The sequence below is a fragment of the Pteropus vampyrus genome, unplaced genomic scaffold (genome assembly GCF_000151845.1).
Source record: "Pteropus vampyrus isolate Shadow unplaced genomic scaffold, Pvam_2.0 Scaffold135, whole genome shotgun sequence".
NCBI classification, from domain to species: domain Eukaryota; kingdom Metazoa; phylum Chordata; class Mammalia; order Chiroptera; family Pteropodidae; genus Pteropus; species Pteropus vampyrus.
The window spans coordinates 936,031-958,360 of NW_011888916.1; the positions used below are offsets into that span (position 1 = coordinate 936,031).

Here is a 22,330-nt window from a genome sequence, read left to right on the forward strand (position 1 = left end):
CAGTTTTAATAAGCAAAGGAACCTACATACAAGGCTTGTCTTGGGTGGCCGAAAGACAAGTAGATCTCTGCAGCTTACTGCCAGAATCTTCAAAGCTTATATAGAGCCCTTAATGGGGTTCAGTCACGAATCCAGTCCAGATGGTCTCAATCCGCTTATCTCTCAAGGCTGCATCCTTGAAAAGGCTTCTAGTATGGGGATGGTGGGCAGAGTGTATATTCCAAGGACAGGAGAGAGGGTTAGGAGCCGCTAATTGTCGAGGTCCAGCTCACTGGTCAACTGGCAGTCATGTCCTCCCAATGATCTCCTCCAACTCTGAGGAGGAAGTTGAGGTTTTGGGGAAGATTGCCATCCATCTCCAAGACTAAGCCTAAGAGAATTATTCAGCACGTCATTACAAAAGCACGCAGGTTGGAGAGCTGTTTCAAATGTTCTTGTAATGGAATTTTAGGAAAGCGCAATTTATAAAGAGGTGCAAGAAAATCAAATACAGAGGCAGTCAAGGTAGAAGGTGTATCTCCAGAGGAAAATGGAGCTGTTCCCAATCAATTTGACAGAAGATTTCGGCACTCCTTGGCATCTCTGTATATCTGTGCTCCCACTTCTCAGAGGTGGCAGAGGGGAGGCTGTCCTCTGGTCCGGAGAATCCTATTCAGTGCTCTCTTAGACATTCTTCCAGGAAGGCTTAAACCTAGGAAAAAAAAGAATTCATGAAGCAAACCAAAACCATGGCTTTGTTACAGTAAAGGATGTCACTCTAAATCGAGAATATGGAAGCACGACAGGAAGCAGCTGCTTTTCAAGGAGGGCAGTGTAAGCCAGCATATCTGTGCCTTGTTTTGCTGAGAGTTCGGTCAGCAATACATTTCTGTTTTCTTAAAAAGTTTAGTATCTTTGTTGGCTGAGAACCAATGTTGTCGTTAGTTGTCCAATTGGTATATCTCTTCTTGAACCTCTCCATGTGTCATCAATGACCCTGACATTTAAGAGTGCACCAGATAGAAAAAGGAAATATTGGAGGATGCAAACTTAAAGAAAAGAAGAAATTTAAAAATATATAGAAACAGACACTGCCCTGCTGTCGAAAATCATTTCTTTTTTATTTTATTTTATTTTTTAATAAAAAAGGAGTCCTCTTTTATTTTGGGAGAAGTAGGAGCTGAGTTCATTGAAACATCTTAAAGTTGGCAGAAATTAACTTCCATGAGCCAGAAGTGGGTTTGGGGTAGATGAGTAGTAAACAATGATGATTTTATTTATTTTCACCCCTTGGAAAAGATGATAATACAATTTCAAAAAGTGGAATCACATTTGTAAGTTAATAAAAAGTGCACTTTTATTGCACCTAGAATAGTGCTATGCAGAGAGTGAGTGCTTGAGTCATTGTGGGTTAAAAATGTAAACTGGTAAATTTTGTGCTTATCTTCAAGGCTGGCTTAAGTATAAAACTGTTTTTTTAAAACATTTGAAAAATTAAAGGATTTGTTTTATATTTAAAAAAAAAAAAGTGCACCAGAAAATTTGGCATAAACTCTCACCACCATGAACTTGCTGTGTATGACGGGAGCCCCCAGCCACCTTTCCAGTAACTGGGCTCCAAAGAAGCTGCCATCTTGCCGGAGCTAACCTTTGCTACTCTTAAGTCTTTGTTAATTAATAGAATGACCCCTCTTTTTTGTTACTGATTTCATTTTGGTTTAGTTTTATGTCATTTATTTATGGAAGAAACTGGGTAATTTTTCATGTGGGATTTCACACATTCTAGATTTGGATTTGTAGCCTTGTGATATCATTTAATATATTTTTTTATTCTCGATATGCTCTGTAAACTGATACCTACATCTAGAGGCTTGATGATTTTTTCTTTTTGTCAAGAATACTTTAAAAGTAACACTCTATATGTTCTATTACATCACATCAGGGATGTTGAGATTGATCAGTGGGTTCATGTGTTTCCAGTCTGGTTTAAAATTTGCCATAAATTTTTTGCCCAATAATTTTAGTAGTAATTGATGACTGTTGCCTAGATCCATTATTTCATAAGGGATAACAAAGTAGTGATTTTTCTATTCCCATTATTTCTTTTGCATTTATTATATGTGGTTTTTATATAAAGAACTTTCTCTCATCAGAAAAGGCTTCTGGATCCTTCCCCTTAAGAAAAAAACTTTCAAAATAATGAGATGAATTTACCTTGTTTTATAGTTTTCATATAAGAGGTGACCAATGAATTTTTTGTTTTTTTTAGCCACTAAGTTTTGGGATAGCTTATTATGGCAGCAGTAGATACTCAAAACAATGAGTCACAAAAGCCCAGCATGAAGCAATGAGGGTTCAAAAAATTACTATCATCATGGGCTTGTGATGTTTATATATTCCACGTGTTATCATTCATTATAGTCATAATTCTTCTTGATGTTGAAATTGTTCCATATTTGGCCAATGAGAGTCTCTTCCAGGTGGTGCCTGTCATTTTGACATGAGCCAGTGTCTTTGATAGTTTTCTTAGTACAAGATAATACAAAATAACTTTGATAGTACAAGATATCCTTGATAGTACAAGATATCATTCTGTATATTTCCTGCTCCAGCATTGGACTTGGCTATTTCTCCAAGGAGCCCTGAGTCCTTTTGGAGGGCAGTAGCATTTTAGAAATCACGATCTCACCATTAAGGATACTGATCTCTACCAGATTGTCATTGCTTCTAGGGCTTTTCAGTGAACAGAACAAAGAAATACTTATTTTTTAGAAAGAGTAAACAATCAAGAGTTCATACTAATATTTTCACTTAAAGATTATATAGTTTTTACTTAACTTCTTTGACTTTATACATGCATACGTATATACTTTTTCTCTTGTAATAAAAATCTTGGTTCCTAATGAGATTTTCTTAATCCTATTATATAAATATAGCAGTTTTGAAATATTAATACTAATATTATTATTAACAGTAAGTCTACTGAGTGCTGTTTAAGATTTTTTGTATTTGTTTTGTCCTTCAGATCTATCTCACTATATATTGCACAACTATAATATTGTGTTTCAAAGTCACTTGAAAGATTTCTTCTTTGTATGGTTATGACATGACATGATGGACAAATAGGTTTATTTTTATTCACTTTTTTGAATAGATTGTTTTTTTATAGTTAAATTTATTTTTCAGATTATGTGTATACTTGATTATATCAAAATTATAAAACAAGGTATATGCAGATAACAGCTTCCATCGCTATTCTTTTTCTGATAAATGATTTTTTATTAGCTCTTGTTTTATACACTTTTAAATTTTGAAAATAGTAGAACCAAATATAAATAAATATACTTTTATTTTTGCACAAAAAGTATGAGACTAAACACACTCTTCTGCATATTGCTCTGTTCGCCTTTGTCCTGGAGATCACTTTTTAGCAATATAAAGAAATAGTCTTCATTCTTTTTACAGCTGAATAGCATTCCAGTGCATCTATGGACCACTGTTTATTCACCTGTCCTCTATAGATAGATATGTGGGCTGTTTCCAGTTTTTTATTATTATAAAATGTGTCGCCCTAAATAGCCTTGAGCATTTATCATTTCAAGTTTGTGCCATTTTATTTTGGTATATGTACCTAGAAGAGAGGTTGCTTGGACAAAGGGTAAATGCATGTGTAATTTTGCCAGATGTTTTAAATTCTCCTCCACGGTTGTGCCATTTTTCATACCTATCAGCAATACATGAAACTATCTGTCTCTCCGAAGTCTCACCAACTCAGTGTACTGTCAAGTTTGGAATTTTTGAAAATCTGATGAGTAAGTAATGACATCTCAGTTTAATTTAGTATGCATTTCTCTTATTATGAAAAAGCTTGAGCATCTTTTTCTATATTTAAGAGCTGTTTACATTTACTTTTCTATAATTTCCCACTTTTTTAAGTGAGTTGTTAGACTAGAATTTGAATTCTTTTCAATACTTAAAAAATTTTTACATGTTAGGGATATTGGCCCTTTGTGATATTAGTTGCGATTTTGTCTCAGTTTTTTTATTTACCATTTGACATTACTCATGGTATTTTGGGCATACAATTTTTAAATTTTTTAACATTATAGATAAACAAATTTACCCATTTTTCCTTTATTGAATCCAGATACGAAATAATAGTTAAGACAGTCTTCCTCATTCCTGGGTTGTAAAGAAATTGATTTATGTTTTCCTCTAGTATTGGTATAATTATTTTTTTACGTTTAGATATCTGATCTATTTGGAATTTATCCTAGTGTAAGGCACAAGGAATGGATCCAATTTTATTTTTATTCACAGAACTATCACTTGTTCTAGCACTATTTACTTATCAAACATTGAATTCCCAGATGCCTTTGCATCTATCTTTGGATTTTATATCCTATTCCATTAGCCATCTGTCTATTTATGCACCAATACCATAATATTTTAATTAAAAAGGCATTATAAATGTTTTAATGTGTGGTAGGGCTAGTCCCCATTTGTTCCTCTTTTTTAGGAGATTCCTGGCTAGTCTTGAATTTATTTTCTAAAATAACTTTATAATCAACTTGTCTGGCTCCAGGAAAAAAAAAATAACATGAAGATACTTTTATTGGGATCACATTAAGTTTATACATTTTAACTTAGAGAGAATTGATATCTTTCTGATATTGATTCTTCTGATCAATAATATGGTATGTTTTTCCATTTGTTCAAGTTTACTTTTTGTCCTATAAGAATGTTTTATAATTTTCCTTATGTAGGTTTTACGCAATTCTTATTAAGTCTGTTTCTCTATTTTGTTTTATTTTGCTTTTGCTATTGTAAATGGAATCTGCAATCTCCTCTTCCATTATTTCTTCCAAGTGGTTATTTTTTCCCCAAGTAGTTACAAAGATGCATTATTTCTGTGTTAATTTTGCACCTTGCTATTTTATAAAATACTTTTACTGTAGGTTTTCCATTTAGTATAAGTTTCCTAGAAATATATCATCTGCACATGGATGTAATTTTATCTCTCTTTTTTCAATTCGTATGCCTATAATTGCTTTCTCTTGTATTAAAATAGTGAGTATCCTTGTCTTATTTCTGATCTTTGCGGTGAGGTCCAACATCAATTGTCTGATGCCAACTGTGTGTTCTACAATTCAATTTGATTCTGACACTAACTACCCGCAGTTAGCAAAGACTATGAGTTAAGGTTCTGTGTCCCACAGGCTGCTCCCACATCAGATGCTTGTGGAAAGTCCTGGGTGTCTCCAAGCCATTAGGACTTCTGTCTGTCTGGCTACAAATTTGGGGCTTCTCACAACTTCATTAGGTTGATAATTCACTAGAACCACTCACAGAACTCAGGACAGTGCTATATTTACAATTACCACTTTATTATAAAGGATACAAATAATAGATAGATGAAGAGATACATAGGGCAAGGTCTTGGGTAGAAGGGCTTGGATCACAGAGTTTCCATGCCTTCCCTTGTAGAATCTGAGCCTGCTACCCTCCCAACTTACCTAGATGTTCACCAAACAGGGAAGCTCCCTTAGCCTCATGGCCCAGGGATATTAAATCAATGGCTTCCTCAAGGTTAGGGGTGGGGCTGAGAGTTACAACCCTTTGATCACATGGTTGGTTCTGCTGGCCCCAGCCCCCATCCTGAAGCTACCAACTTCCTCCCCCAACGAATTTCTCAGCTGTTATATAACTGTAGAGTTTTCAATTTGATTTTATCAATGTGATTAATTAGGTTGGTGGATTTCCTAATTTCGAACTATACTTAAGGGCCCAAAATAAATTCCATTTTTAAGTTTATTCTAAGATGGTTAATAGTTTTTGTTGCTATTGCGAATGGAATCTTATTTTCTATTACATTTTCTAATTGGTTATTGCTGGTATATAGGAAAGCTATTGATTTTTGTACATTGGTCTTGTATGTGGTCACCTTGCTGAATTCTCTTATTAATTCTAATAGTCTGTCAATTGATTTTCTTAGACTTTTCTATGTAAGCAATGGTGTCATCTGCAAATAATCACAATTTACCTCTTCTTTTCTAATGTTTATACCTTTTATTGCTTTTCTTCTCTTTTTGAATTAGAGAGAACATTTGATGCTGTTTTGAATAGTAGTGATGATAAAGATCATTCCTGTCTTATTTCTGACTTCAGTAGAAATTTGTCTATTGTTTCATCATTAAGTATGGCTTTGGTATAGATTTTTTTATTATCTTATTAAAAATAAACAAATTAAGGCTGTTCTTTTTTTTTTTCCTAGGGGATTTTTTTCTTTATATAATTAGTGGGTGCTGAATTTAAGACAATAATATTTTTATTTTAAATTTATTAATACAATAAATTAAATTGATATAGTCTAATGCTAAACCATTTTAAAAGGTAGCAGTCTTCAAATTATAAATAGGTGAGTTCTAGTTGACCTTCAAATTTATAATTTGAAGACTGTTATCTTTAAAAATTGTACCTCAATAACAATATTTTAAGTTCTTTTCTGTGGTTATAGATCTATTTGGTTTTCGAATTCTTCTTGGAATAATTTGGCTACTTGTTTTTTAAGAAAACATAACTAAGAACTGTGAACTTTAACCAATAAAGAAATTGTCATCAGAATAGGTATTAATTTGGTATTTATTTTGGTGCAGTGAAAACCCAGCTAATATCAAAGGCAGCCTTTGGCCTGCTGCTAATAGATTATCATCTGAAATCAATTATCACCTGAATGAAAGATGGATTGAAGGCAAAGCTTTGGGGTACCAAATGACCTCTGCCACAGAACAGTATGGAGGGCAGAAGGAATTTGAGAACTGCAATGGAGAGGGATTTCTACCTGGACAGAGTAAAGAAAAAGAATGTCAAGTTCAAAACCCTAAAATTTTGGCTCAAGACAAGTCCCAAACCATTGACTATATCTATGATAAAAAATAATTTATCTCTTGCAGTCATGAGGCTGATTGTAAGTGAAAATCAAATCCAAAGTGTGATATTGAGATACTTTGGAACAATATCAATTACATTCACAGCCTTGCCATATCTTTTATGTGAATATTGGAGCATTAACCAGAAAATAAAGCATTCAGATGACTCAGAGCATCCAAAATTTGACCCTCTTGAACCTTCCATACCTGCAGAAGTGGCACCTCTTCTTCTATTGAGGCTAATGAGTGACTTCTGACAATCATGTTCAGCAGTAGAAAATAGTGACAGAGATCTGTGAAAGCCTTCTGTTGACACTTTTATGTAAGCCAAGAATGTGCTAGAATTAAAGCATCTTACATTCAAGGAAATAAGGTAAACTCCATGAAAATACATGTCAGTAATGTTTCTGGAGATTTGGTGTCTTAGGAAGTGTCACAATGTCCCCTCCTAAGTACAAATTGCTTCACCTTACACCTTCCTATCATATGAAAGAGATAGAATACCATATTTCATTGATTCAAATTAAAAATAATTTATTTAAGTAAAACTCATATAACAAAATTAACTATTTCAAAGTGAACAATTGAGTGGCATTTAGTACATTAACGACGTCCTCCCACCAACATTTTAACATCTCTAAAATGGGAATTCATCTTATAATCAATGGTATATTACGATTTAATTGACAGTGTTTTAAAAAATTTTTCATAGTGGACTATAAATGAAGGTACATCTTTCAGTTGATGGTTGATTAGGTTAGTAGAAATATGGTACTTGGTGGTCTTCTTGGATTTCTTATTTCCTCCATATCCTTGTCAAGAATAGGTGACACAATTATTTTAAAGTTTTATCAATCTGATAGGGCACATGCATACCATATGCTGGGAGAACTCAGAGAATGATGAGACTCGCTGCCCCTCTTAAGGAGTGCATAGTCTTGGTGAGAAGAGAGGAGGGTGAGGAGAGAGAGGAGAGAGGGAGAAGGGAGAAGAGAAAAGGAAGGAGAGAAGCCAGGCCAGGCATTCTCAAGCTCCAGTCTACTATTTCTGGGCCCAGCTGTGATGAGGGATGAACAGGCTGATGAGGGATGAACTTCTGAGACTCTTTTTTTTTTTTTAAGTTCTGCTTCCTATAGCCGCATCCAATCAGTTCCTAGTTCCAGTTGACTCGACCACTGCCTCCTACTTGGTTCTCCTGCTTTCAGCTTCACCTTCCCCCCTCACCCCCTGTAAGGCCACCAGCAATCTTTCTAAAAGATGAATCTGACTCTTTTTAGCCTTCCTCCCAACTCTCCTGCCATACCCACTAACACATGCTCTTCAATGGCTTCATATTTCTCTCAAGATTAAGTAAAAACTCTTTTAAAGTTGGCTCTTGAGCCTCAGAGTGCTCCAGCCTGAAGTCCCTATCCTAGGCTCTTTAATAGGTCACCGTAGTGCGAGAGTCTCTTCAGAAGTGATGCTGGGTTCCCAGAGTGGACCAGTTGGGTGAGCACTGCAAAGTAAGCTCCTCCAGGGACTGGCAGTCGGATTTGGTACCATTTGCAGACTGGTAGAGGAAGTATGGACAGTGGCTTCCTAGAACGGTCAAGAGAGGTATCCTTCTTTCACTCTCTCTCCCTTAATCCCTGGACTGTTTCCCCAAGGGATGAGAAACTCTGGACAAGTCATTCTGGGGGATTTCCAATGATAGCAGCTAAGGTGGCACTCCAATGGTGGGGTTAGAATCCAGACCATGGCCAAGAACAAATAACATATGATTGTCCTTAGGATAAAACCCAAAGTCCTGACCATGGCCTCCAATGCCTACCCTTGATTTCAAGTCTTCTTATTCTCCACCTCCTCACCCAACACCCACCACACTGCTCTTTTTGCTTTCTGTCCCTTCAACATATAGTTTCTTCCATATTAGGTACTTTGCACTGAAACATTCTTTCCCTAGGTATTCTGTGGCTGTTTCTATCATTTAAGCCTCAGCTCAGATTTCAGTTCCTCAGAGAAACCTTTCCTGACCACATTACATTAAGTAGCGCCCCCCCATCCTATTACTTTATTTTTTTTCATAGCTCTTGTCACTATCAAAAGTTACACTATTTTATTGTTTATTGCTCAGTGTTTCTCTTTCTCCACTAGATATAAGTCCCACCAGGAGATATTTGTTTCTCATTTACCCACCATATCCCCAGAACCTAGAACAATGCCTGGAATACATACATTTATGTACCATGTCCTGTCCTCCCCAAAATGAGTCTACTAAGGGAATTAGACAAATAATTACACAGTGAATTAGCTATAAGTGGAGTCTAGTGTTTCAGGCAGAAGTGCAGGACCCTTCCCTACTGCTCTGTTCATTTCTGGCTCCAAGGACGATCCCTCACCCTGTGGGCAATTTCTGCTGCAAGACCCTAGCTTCCCCCAGAAACTGTTTAAAGCTCAGAGGATTCACCCAGGAATCAGGCCTCAGGAACAGGCCCAATTCCCCAAAGTTTTGAGGTCTAGTTAGGCTTGTGGTTGCAGCTAATGTCCCTGTCCCCTACAAGTCAGAACAGCCTACAACATTGATAACATTGATAGCCACCTTGTGTGGACTGTCTGCTCATTCGGTCCTTGCTTGGATCTTTAGCAGGCCTTGGCTTGGGGTCTGGTCTCAATGCCTTAACAAGTCCTACTCCATCCCCCATGCTGTCCTTCATGTTTGCAGGCTGGTTTGCAGAAGCTGAAGTTGGAAGCTGTTTCCACTGTCCCTTCTGTCCTTCTTCAGGACCTCCTCTTCTACAAGTTTCTTTCTTCAGCGAGTTCAGCGAGTTTTTTTCCCTCAAGAGATACTTTTTCCACCTGCTCCCTGCTTGGGGCTGTGTTCTTGGTCCTCTTTGTAATACACACTAATGCTGCTAGCTCCTGGACTGCTGAAGTTCCAGAAAGCTGGGCTCCAGGAGAGCCCCAAGTGGTCCCCACCCACAGACTCCTCCCTCAAAGGTGGTGCAAGTGAGGGTCGAGACCTCACTCCATCTTGGCAACCCCCTGGGTAGCTCCGCTTTGCCTAGTTTCTCTTTTCATCTTCAACGCTTAGCACATTGCCTAGTACATACTCAGCACTTAATGAACCGGAGAAGTTAATAACATTAATTCATGTGATAAAAAAATTAAATGTGCCAGGCACCGTGTTCATGTTGTACATGAATTATCGGTACTTCATTTATGCAGGTAACATTACAATTTCCATTTTACAAATGAATAAACTAGTTCGGAGAAATTAAGCAACTTCCAAGATCACAAAGCTCTGCGCTTTCTTTCCATTGCCTAAAATGCAACGGAGCAATGTAGAGAGAAAACGCCAGAAAGCAGGTACCGCGCGAACACCGGCAGGCTGGTGGGAGCCAAGGACTGTGACAAGCTCCGGGCGGTCAGTAGTTTTCACACTGGGTTGCCGAACGGCTCCATTTCCGCTAAGCACAGACCGGAAGTGTTCCTGTCGGCCGCGTGTGTGATGCGCACTACCGGAAGTTTCTGTCCGCGGCTTTGCTGGGATAGGAGGGCTGCAGTGCTCGGTGCGGAGGGTTCCAGGTGCGGAGGTGCTGGGGCTTAGGAGGCAGATGGGGCTGTTAGGGAGACCCAAGTGGCGGGACACAGGCAGAACCCTGACCTGACCTGGGCCACCTTCCTCCTTGCGGCCTGGTTCTTCACCCCGACTCGACTTGGGCTGAAGTGGCTCTGCCCACTGATCTGAGCCTGATCCCTCCTCAGGCACTGACCCTTGACCTCGGGGCGCTCCCCGCTCAGGCACGATGGCTACAGGCGCAGATGTGCGGGACATTCTAGAACTTGGGGGCCCAGAGGGGGATGCAGCCTCTGGGACCATCAGCAAGAAGGACATTATCAACCCGGACAAGGTAACAGGAGTGCTTGAAAGTGTTGGGTAGCGGGAATGGTGACAACGGACGAGAGATGAGGGAGATGATGGGGTGCTACAATTCTAGAGATATGGGCGGTAAAAGGTGTGACATAACGGGACGGAAAATGTGTCACCTTGATGAGATGGGATTGAGGAGGTGGGACAACTTGGAAATGATGAGAAGAGATGAGACGACCAAGAGAGTGTGACACTTGTAGAATATTGGGGTAGGGACACCAAGTCAGTGTGACATTCTGGGAGATGGTGGGAAAGTATCTTCTACTCTGACAGGTCAGGGCTCTACCCAGGTGAGGCAGGAGTGGGGAGGGAAATGACCTGCTCAGACTAGGGGTGCCCCTGTGAGTGAGTTTCTGTGCCTTTGTTATTTGTCATAGTGTATGTGTCACTGTACTTGTAGGTGCTAGTTCAGGGATTGAGCTGGGATAAAGAATTTTCAGGGAAAGGAGTCTAGCCTGTGGCTCCTCTCCTGTGGTTTCCTTCCTCAGAAAAAGTCCAAGAAGTCCTCCGAGACACTGACCTTCAAGAGGCCGGAGGGCATGCACCGGGAGGTCTATGCACTGCTTTATTCTGACAAGAAGTAAGTATTAAAACCCCAATTCCCCCAAAACTCTGGTCTCTGACCCACCTGCATGTTCCCAACTTTTAGTTTTCTCTGTCAGTTCTACCTTGCCTTCCCTCCCCAGCCAGGACTCCTGCTCGCTTAGTAGGAGGCAAGAGGAGCTCAGCTCTTTCCCTCCAGAACCTAACTTACTTGTTCTAGGGTAGATCAGCAACCTGGGCCCAAAGGCTCTCTACACACCTCTGACTCTTAACTTTTCACCTCCCTAAACCTTGCTCCTAGGGATGCACCCCCACTTCTGCCCAGTGACACTGGTCAAGGCTATCGCACAGTGAAGGCCAAGTTGGGCTCCAAGAAGGTGCGGCCCTGGAAGTGGATGCCATTCACCAACCCAGCCCGCAAGGATGGAGCTATGTTCTTCCACTGGCGACGGGCAGCTGAGGAGGGCAAAGATTACCCCTTTGCTAGGTTCAATAAGGTGAGCCACCACCATTTGGACATAGAGCAAGGTTGTCCACCCACTCTGAGCCACTCGTGTGAGCTCTCCAGTATCCTAGGGTAGGCTCTAGAGGCATGCTCAAGCCTTCGTTTCAACCATGGTTACCTGCATAGTTCTTGTTGTGGATACTTGCAGGGTGGGACCCTGTCCTTTCCTGGACCTGCTCTGGTTTTTGGTGGCTTCTCTTGGCCCTTCAAATGTCATTATTTCTTAGAGCTATATCCTAGGTGCTCTACCCTTCACACTCTGTACCTTCTCCCTAGCTTCTCATTTACCCTGTGGCTTCAATTACTCTCTGTCTGCTGTTGACCCCAGCTCAATATCTCCAATCCAGAGCAACAGTTCCCACATACCCATTCATTTACTTAACATCTCTTCCTGAATGCCCCACAAATGCTTTAGATTAAGTAGGTTCTCTCTATTCTCTACCCCCAAACCTGTTCCCCATATTAGTGAATGGTACCACCATCCACGCAATTGCCTAAACCAGAAACTTGGGAATCATTCTCAACCTAGTTTCTCCCTTAGCTCTATATTTCATCAACAATGAGACAAAGAAGGTAGGTGAAGACAGATCAGAAACATGTAAGCAAATAAATTGGATTCTTTCAGGTAAGAGCCATCAATAAAATGAAAGCAGGATATGAGTGGGATATGAAATGAGATAAAGAGTGAACTCATAGGTATAGGGGTAGCCTCACCTAGATAGGGTGGTCAGGAAGGACCTCTCTGAGAAGGTGGCATTTGAACTAAACCTCAGTGATAATCAGTGAATCCTATGGATTCTGTTTCCATAATAAACCTCGTCTTCCCTTTTTTCATCTTCTGCTGGCACCGTAGTCCAAGCTGAATTATCCTTGGTCTAGTTACTGAATCAGATGGTGCAGAGCCTTACCCAGACTCCCCAGCCAGTGAGAGGATGGGCTGGGATTGCCTAGGCCATTGTTTAAGCCACTATACAGTATAGCCTCATTCCCTGCAGCCTGGAGCAACCTAGACTTCCAGCCTGAAAGCACTAGAGGCTTGAACCCAGGACTCCCAAGTCCTGACTTTCCTGTCAGCCCAGTATATCTAACTGGACCTGCAGAGCCCTGATGGCTCACAGGATTCTCAGACTCAGCACATTCAGATGTGACCCAGCATTCTCCCCTATGCCCCAAGCCTGGTTTTCCTCCATTTTACCACCACCTTTAGGCTCCTCAGGTCCAGTGGAAGGAGAGGCTGGAGATGTAAGATTGAGAAAGGACAACGAGAGGTGAGGCATCTGAGGCAATGGGAGGGAAGGCTGGATGAGACAATTCGAGGTGAAGACAAAAGAATGTCCATTTTGCATTTAGTAAATACTATTCCATGCCAAGCCAAGCCCTAGTCATCGAGGGCACAAAAATGAATCAGACACAGTATCTGCCCTTGAGAAACTCTCCATATTGAGGAGGAGAGAGGGGAAGGTACAGGCAATTACAGTTTGGTGGGATACATGCTATTTTGGAAGGACGTGAAGGTCCTGGAAGCTTCCTGGAAAAGTCAGAGCTTGAGTTGAGTATTGAAGGATTTCACCAGACGATATTAGGAAAAGAATGCAGTTGTTTTATTTTCAGGCAGAGGGGACAGCATGAGCAAAGTTTAAAAAGCAATCATATGTATGGTATGCTGTGCGCACTTCCCTGTTAATGAAGCTTAAAGCTCAAGGTAGAACATGGTGGGAGATGAGGCCTGAGAGGTCAGTCAGCAGGAGTCAGGTCAGGCAGGGCTTGGCAGTCAGGCTCAGGAATTTGGGCTTTGCCCTGATGTCTTTGGGTAGCTACTGACAGATTTTGAGTAGTGTCAAGATTAAATTTCAGTTTTAGGAAGATCATGGTGACTACAGGTAGAGAATGAAGTCAGAGTTAAGTGAACTTAATCATCTCTCCAATATTGCTTATTCTCGGAGTCCCGTTCTTAGTCCGTGGCTCCCCAGCTGCTCTCTTGTTCAAGTCGGAAACACAGGAGTCACCTTCCCTTACCCCTCACATCCATTCAGGAAGTCCTGTGGTTTTTAACGAAAGCCTCAAGTCTGTGTCGTTTTCTCTACCTTCCACTTGTGCTGTTTTAGTTCAGGCTTCTTCACTTCTCACCTCAATTATTTCTAAAACCTGCCAGCTGGTCTCTCAGGCTCTTGTTTTACCCTGTCTGTTCTCACTGCAGCCAGGGTGGTCTTTCCAAAAGAGAATCATGACCACTTCACTCTTCTCTTTAAAACTAACCATATTGGCTCCAGTCACCCTCCAGACTCCTTAGCAGGGCACACAAGGCCTGCAGCAGCTGGCCGCTGCTGACTCTTACGCCTTTCCCTGTCTCTCCCTTGTTTCCCTAACATGTCCCTAACTGCCAACCCCGCACACATTAGGCTGTTCTCTCTCATTATTATGTTTGTGTTGCCCCCTCTGCCTAGGATTCCCACTAACATCTTCCCTCGTCAATTCACTTCTGTCTACCCTTAAGATTGAACTAGGCTGCATTTACCTCCGTGCTAACCAACCCTGTCTCTAGGTTGGTTCAAGTGTCACTCATTACACTCTAGGCTTACCTTTGTCATCAAACTTGCCACTCTGTACTAAATTGTTTTCTCAGCTGGACTGTGAGCTTTGGGAATAAGGCCCTTGTCCATCTTATTTAGCACTGTGTCCCCAGCATAAGTCTAGCAGCCCCCTGATAAATATTTATTGAATGAATGAATGGCTCCCTCACTTGACCTTGAGCTCCTTGAGAGCAGGACTAGCTGCACAGTTCCTGAGTACTGTTTTTAATTAAGTGGAACTGAAATGCATAGGAGGGATACTTAACCAAGCTTGGGAAACTAGAGACTTCTCAGAGGAGATGATGCCTGACTGAGATCAAGAGGATGAGAAGTTATCTAGGTAGAAGGAATGTGGAAGTGGAAAGGCATTTCAGGCAAGAACAAAGGCTGATCGGGAGAGTCTGGTATGTCCCAGAAACTGTTAGTCTTGGTTGGAACTTAGGGTCCATGAGGGACAATGGCTGCAGAGAGAGAAGTCTTCCACCCCTGTATCTATTGATTGATTCAGTAAATATTCATTATTTATAGAGTGCTGGGCCCTGTGCTGAACCCTGATGGTAGAAAGTAAACTAGACAACCCTTGCTCTTGAGGACTATGCAAATGATCTAGAAGGCACTTTTTAGAGTAGTAGGGATCCTTGGAAAAGGCTTAAAAAAAAAGCCTCTAAAACTGCTTCTCAAATTATCTGGTGAAGGAATTTATCTTTATTTTTCAATATTATTTTATATTTGTTTTAAGTGTACAGCATAGTGGTTAGACATTTATGTAATTTACAAAGCGATTTCCTCATTAGTCCCTACCTGGCACAGTACATAGTTATTATAATATTATTGACTGTATTCTGTATGCTGTACTTTACATCCCCACATATATTTTGTAACTACCAATTTGTACTTAATTCCTTCATCTTTTTCATCCAACCCTCCCAAATCCCTCCTATCTAGCAATCAACAGTTTATTCTCTGTATTTATGTCTGTTTTTGTTTTATTCATTTATTTTGTTCTTTAGATTCCACATATAAAAAATATGGTATTTGTCTTTCTCTGACTTATTTCACTTAGCATAATACCCTCTAGGTCCATCCATGTCTTTGCAAATGATAAAATTTCATTTTTTTATGTCCGAGTAACATTCTAGTAGTGAAGGAATTTAAAATTTTTTTTTTCCAATCCATCAGATTGATAAGGATAGTAAAATTACAAGACAAAATACAAGTTCATGTTTCTTCATATTAGATTCAGCAGTGTATAATTGTTGCAAAATCGTTATAAAGGTTTCTAAATGCCTACTCTCAATTTCCATACTTACCATACACCAGTAATTACAAGTTGCAAACAGCACTGGTCTGCAGGTTGTCCTTTAAGCAGCACGGTTCAGAGAGATCCCATCTTGGCTGCAGATAGAGAATTGCTAGGGGGAGGGTTGAATGGAGGCAGAGATACCATGAGAGACTGTTTTTCTGATCCAGGCAAGTGGTAGTGTGATCTGGACTGAGATGTTGTAGTTGAGACTCTGGAGGTAAAAGCGACAGATTTGGGGAAGGGGAGGGGTCAAGGGTAAAAGTAGGAGTTTAAAGATGCCTCCCAGGTTCTAGCAAGGGCACCTGAATTGGGTGATGGTGACAGTGACTGAGATCCAGACTGGAGGAGATTTAAGTTTCAGGAAAGATGATGAGCGTAGTACTGAACATACCAAGTTTTTTAGTTTTTTTAAACTGAGGTATAATTGACATAACATTATTTGAAATGTACAATGATTTGATATTTGTATATATTGAAAGATGATCATAATAAGTCTAGTTAACACCTGTCACCTGAACATATTAAGTTTGAGATATATGTGGGACCTCCAGCAGGAGATGTCCAAGAGGCTGCTGGAATTAACAGTCTTGAGAGCAAGTTCAGGGCCACTGTGGTCTTTGATAGAGAAAAGCAACTTCCCTGGTCCAGCTTAGCACTGACTCCTTTCAGAGACCCAGATGGTGCTGTTTGTCCCCGCGGGAGGTCTTGGGGACAGGACTTGGGAGAGGGGAAACAGGGGCATGGGCGGGGGAATAGGATTCAGGCACCTTTTCTGTATCTATGTATGTGACCTTGGCCAGCTCTGAGGAAGCCACAAGTCTCGCTGTCACCACTGGGTGGCAGAAGTGCTTCAGACAAGTGTGCTCCATAGACTAGGGGAGCCTAGTCTTCTCTCCAGTATTTAGCCATCTGCCCTACTCCAGAGTTGACCTTTGGACTCTGCAGAAGCTCTTACACGTGGGTCCCTCACCTTAACCATGGGGGCAGAAACATAGATGCTATTACTGGGGCTCTGGAGCTGAAGCATGGTGACGTTGCTCTGGAAGTGAGTGCAGAGGCAGGCTCAGTCCTAGAGCCTGCCGGGGCCTCTGGTCAAGCAGATAGTTTCTTTCCTCACTCTGGAAACACCACCTGCAGGCTGCCCTGTTTAGGGCCCTAGGAGAGGATTCACTTTTGTCCAGCTCAAGATTGGCAATAAATAGGAAGGGCTGTGGTCATAGGGGGCTGGAGCCCACTGGACATGACACAACATGGGCATGCCCCTACTCTGTCCCTCTGTGCCAACAGACTGTGCAAGTACCCGTGTATTCAGAGCAGGACCCTTAAGATTGAACTAGGCTGCATTTACCTCCGTGCTAACCAACCCTGTCTCTAGGTTGGTTCAAGTGTCACTCATTACACTCTAGGCTTACCTTTGTCATCAAACTCGCCACTCTGTACTAAATTGTTTTCTCAGCTGGACTGTGAGCTTTGGGAATAAGGCCCTTGTCCATCTTATTTAGCACTGTGTCCCCAGCATAAGTCTAGCAGCCCCCTGATAAATATTTATTGAATGAATGAATGGCTCCCTCACTTGACCTTGAGCTCCTTGAGAGCAGGACTAGCTGCACAGTTCCTGAGTACTGTTTTTAATTAAGTGGAACTGAAATGCATAGGAGGGATACTTAACCAAGCTTGGGAAACTAGAGACTTCTCAGAGGAGATGATGCCTGACTGAGATCAAGAGGATGAGAAGTTATCTAGGTAGAAGGAATGTGGAAGTGGAAAGGCATTTCAGGCAAGAACAAAGGCTGATCGGGAGAGTCTGGTATGTCCCAGAAACTGTTAGTCTTGGTTGGAACTTAGGGTCCATGAGGGACAATGGCTGCAGAGAGAGAAGTCTTCCACCCCTGTATCTATTGATTGATTCAGTAAATATTCATTATTTATAGAGTGCTGGGCCCTGTGCTGAACCCTGATGGTAGAAAGTAAACTAGACAACCCTTGCTCTTGAGGACTATGCAAATGATCTAGAAGGCACTTTTTAGAGTAGTAGGGATCCTTGGAAAAGGCTTAAAAAAAAGCCTCTAAAACTGCTTCTCAAATTATCTGGTGAAGGAATTTATCTTTATTTTTCAATATTATTTTATATTTGTTTTAAGTGTACAGCATAGTGGTTAGACATTTATGTAATTTACAAAGCGATTTCCTCATTAGTCCCTACCTGGCACAGTACATAGTTATTATAATATTATTGACTGTATTCTGTATGCTGTACTTTACATCCCCACATATATTTTGTAACTACCAATTTGTACTTAATTCCTTCATCTTTTTCATCCAACCCTCCCAAATCCCTCCTATCTAGCAATCAACAGTTTATTCTCTGTATTTATGTCTGTTTTTGTTTTATTCATTTATTTTGTTCTTTAGATTCCACATATAAAAAATATGGTATTTGTCTTTCTCTGACTTATTTCACTTAGCATAATACCCTCTAGGTCCATCCATGTCTTTGCAAATGATAAAATTTCATTTTTTTATGTCCGAGTAACATTCTAGTAGTGAAGGAATTTAAAATTTTTTTTTTCCAATCCATCAGATTGATAAGGATAGTAAAATTACAAGACAAAATACAAGTTCATGTTTCTTCATATTAGATTCAGCAGTGTATAATTGTTGCAAAATCGTTATAAAGGTTTCTAAATGCCTACTCTCAATTTCCATACTTACCATACACCAGTAATTACAAGTTGCAAACAGCACTGGTCTGCAGGTTGTCCTTTAAGCAGCACGGTTCAGAGAGATCCCATCTTGGCTGCAGATAGAGAATTGCTAGGGGGAGGGTTGAATGGAGGCAGAGATACCATGAGAGACTGTTTTTCTGATCCAGGCAAGTGGTAGTGTGATCTGGACTGAGATGTTGTAGTTGAGACTCTGGAGGTAAAAGCGACAGATTTGGGGAAGGGGAGGGGTCAAGGGTAAAAGTAGGAGTTTAAAGATGCCTCCCAGGTTCTAGCAAGGGCACCTGAATTGGGTGATGGTGACAGTGACTGAGATCCAGACTGGAGGAGATTTAAGTTTCAGGAAAGATGATGAGCGTAGTACTGAACATACCAAGTTTTTTAGTTTTTTTAAACTGAGGTATAATTGACATAACATTATTTGAAATGTACAATGATTTGATATTTGTATATATTGAAAGATGATCATAATAAGTCTAGTTAACACCTGTCACCTGAACATATTAAGTTTGAGATATATGTGGGACCTCCAGCAGGAGATGTCCAAGAGGCTGCTGGAATTAACAGTCTTGAGAGCAAGTTCAGGGCCACTGTGGTCTTTGATAGAGAAAAGAAACTTCCCTGGTCCAGCTTAGCACTGACTCCTTTCAGAGACCCAGATGGTGCAGTTTGTCCCCGAGGGAGGTCTTGGGGACAGGACTTGGGAGAGGGGAAACAGGGGCATGGGCAGGGGAATAGGATTCAGGCACCTTTTCTGTATCTATGTATGTGACCTTGGCCAGCTCTGAGGAAGCCACAAGTCTCGCTGTCACCACTGGGTGGCAGAAGTGCTTCAGACAAGTGTGCTCCATAGACTAGGGGAGCCTAGTCTTCTCTCCAGTATTTAGCCATCTGCCCTACTCCAGAGTTGACCTTTGGACTCTGCAGAAGCTCTTACACGTGGGTCCCTCACCTTAACCATGGGGGCAGAAACATAGATGCTATTACTGGGGCTCTGGAGCTGAAGCATGGTGACGTTGCTCTGGAAGTGAGTGCAGAGGCAGGCTCAGTCCTAGAGCCTGCCGGGGCCTCTGGTCAAGCAGATAGTTTCTTTCCTCACTCTGGAAACACCACCTGCAGGCTGCCCTGTTTAGGGCCCTAGGAGAGGATTCACTTTTGTCCAGCTCAAGATTGGCAATAAATAGGAAGGGCTGTGGTCATAGGGGGCTGGAGCCCACTGGACATGACACAACATGGGCATGCCCCTACTCTGTCCCTCTGTGCCAACAGACTGTGCAAGTACCCGTGTATTCAGAGCAGGAGTACCAGCTGTATCTTCATGATGACGCTTGGACTAAGGCAGAAACTGATCACCTCTTCGACCTCAGTCGCCGCTTTGACCTTCGTTTTGTAGTTATCCATGACCGGTATGACCACCAGCAGTTCAAGGTGAGCTGTTGTGCATTTGCACGTGTGCACAACCCCCAGGTCTGGTAGGCCCACTACCTTTATGCAATCCCTTCCACGTGCCTCTGAGTATTCATCCATCTTCTTCCCGCCCCCCACCTTTATCCTTAGAAGCGTTCCGTGGAGGATTTGAAGGAGCGGTACTACCACATCTGTGCCAAGCTTGCTAATGTGCGGGCTGTGCCAGGCACAGATCTCAAGATGCCAGTATTTGATGCTGGGCATGAACGACGGCGGAAGGAACAGCTGGAGCGTCTCTACAACCGGACCCCAGAGCAGGTCAGCACTAAGCCCCACAGACTCTCCCTCCGTGCCCCCCAAACCCACTGCCCTCAACTCCCTAACCCTTCCGGTCCCCCAATGGTTGGTGCCTGTGTGCCCCTCCATAGCCCTTCACTTCCCTCATGATCTCTTCCATCTCAGATTCCCTCACAGACAGCCCAGTGCCCCTTCATCCCCCCGTCTACCCTCACTTTCCTGTGTGCCTTCACATACTTCTCTCTTGACTCTCCCAGGTGGCGGAGGAGGAGTACCTGCTGCAGGAGCTGCGCAAGATCGAGGCCCGGAAGAAGGAGCGGGAGAAGCGCAGTCAGGACCTGCAGAAGCTGATAACGGCGGCAGACACCACCGCAGAGCAGCGGCGCACCGAACGCAAGGCTCCCAAGAAGAAGCTACCCCAGAAAAAGGAGGCCGAGAAGCCGGTGTGGGGACTTACGTCAGCTCAGCTCAGGGTGGAGGGGTCACTTAGCACAGAGGACCCGTAGCAGAGGGCTCTGAGGACACCCAGAACTAGCAGCGTGCTGGGATTAACATGGGGCTCTCTCCCTGTGACACCTTGGTCTCCATAACTCCTTCTCCCCCAGGCCGTTCCTGAGACTGCAGGCATCAAGTTTCCAGACTTCAAGTCCGCAGGTGTCACGCTGCGGAGCCAGCGGGTACGTGTGTCACCTCCTTCAACATGTGGGCCCTAGGCACTCTGCAGCCTGAGTGCAGGCCACAGGGCTGGAGCAATAGGAGAGGTGGTGCCATGTGCCGCAGGTAGAGATGACCTCAGGGAGATGTGGCCAGGCCGAGGTCACAACTTTTACTATATTCCACTTGCTATTTCCTTTTCTGACTCAGAGCTGTCTCCTGGGGTTAATCTCTCTTCTACTCCCCCACTGCCTTTAGCGTCCCTTCATCCTAAGGTGCTTGTGGGGGAGAGGGCTTAGCTGCTGGGTCATTGCAGATGAAGCTGCCAAGCTCTGTGGGACAGAAGAAGATCAAGGCCCTGGAACAGATGCTGCTGGAGCTGGGTGTGGGTGAGTGTGGAGGCTGGGCTCCATGGGATGTACCTACCTGAGCCTGTGGATAAAGGCAGGGGGAGGGCAATTCTTTCCATCATACCCTGGCTCTGCCCTGCCTTGTACCCACCCACCTGCAGAGCTGAGCCCCACACCTACGGAGGAGCTGGTGCACATGTTCAACGAACTGCGGAGTGACCTGGTGCTGCTCTATGAGCTCAAGCAGGCCTGTGCCAACTGCGAGTACGAGCTGCAGATGCTGCGGCACCGGCACGAGGCACTGGCACGGGCTGGTGTGCTGGGAGGCCCTGCCACACCAGCATCGGGCCCTGCCCCAGCCTCTGCTGAGTCAGCAGTACCCGAACCTGGTCTCGGCTCTGACTCCACCAAGGACACCATCATTGACGTGGTGGGCGCACCTCTCACGCCCAATTCGGTAAGAGCCAGTACAGGCTGGGAGAGTACAAACTGGCCCTACGTGAGTGGCGCATATGTGTGTACAGGCTCCACTCCCTCTAGTGTCTGCAGTGGGAACTGTCACCCTGAGGGGTTCTGAGATGGGAGTGAGTGGCCGGCCAGTGGGCATCACCTTCCCTGAATCAGGCCTCATGGGCCACTGACCTCAACACCTTCTGTGTCTCCTCAGAGGAAGCGACGGGAATCGGCCTCTAGCTCCTCTTCTGTGAAGAAAGCCAAGAAACCGTGAGGGGCCACATGGGTTATGGGCGATGCTGCTATGTAAATAGAGCTGCTGAGTTGGACTGGACTGCTTCCTTTTCCTTCCCAGTACTTCTGATGGCCCTGGCTGGGAGGGTGGGCAGGAGGGGGTCACCACACCCACTTCACGGGGGCAGCATTGGGGCCTGCCTGCATGGAGACCCTTAGCAGCCCTCTAACCACTAACCACTGCCAGTGTTGCCCAAACACGTGTGCCTGGGAACACCCACGGTTCTACACCCGACAGCTCACGAACAGCAGTGGCCTCAGATACCAGCAGCTTCAAAGAGCCTCATGCTCAGACAGGCCCCATGGCCCTGTGCACATTCAGTGCGCGTATCACAGGCACTTACTCTAGTGACCACCAACCACACTGGTGGTCTTGAGCACCGAGCAGTCTGGAACACACTCCAAGCCCTATG

At 42.9% G+C, this 22,330-nt stretch overlaps 1 protein-coding gene and 1 pseudogene across 2 annotated transcripts; one reads left to right on the forward strand and one right to left on the reverse strand.

Moving 5' to 3' along the window:
• Positions 1-249: 249 nt before the first annotated feature.
• LOC105297187 lies at positions 250-1,612 on the reverse strand (annotated as a pseudogene).
• An 8,752-nt stretch (positions 1,613-10,364) lies between these two features.
• Positions 10,365-21,957, forward strand: DMAP1 (DNA methyltransferase 1 associated protein 1). 2 transcript variants are annotated; one of them, XM_011367549.2, is made up of 11 exons: positions 10,365-10,472; positions 10,653-10,798; positions 11,307-11,398; positions 11,663-11,858; positions 19,732-19,890; positions 20,020-20,187; positions 20,424-20,609; positions 20,772-20,843; positions 21,137-21,209; positions 21,332-21,627; positions 21,838-21,957. In XM_011367549.2, the coding sequence occupies exons 2-11, from the start codon at positions 10,694-10,696 to the stop codon at positions 21,895-21,897; spliced, it is 1,407 nt and encodes a 468-aa protein (XP_011365851.1). In that variant the 5' UTR covers positions 10,365-10,472; positions 10,653-10,693; the 3' UTR covers positions 21,898-21,957. The 2 variants fall into 2 exon arrangements, with proteins under 2 accessions (XP_011365851.1, XP_011365852.1); XM_011367550.2 differs by having other exon boundaries at positions 10,396-10,456.
• Positions 21,958-22,330: the final 373 nt, after the last annotated feature.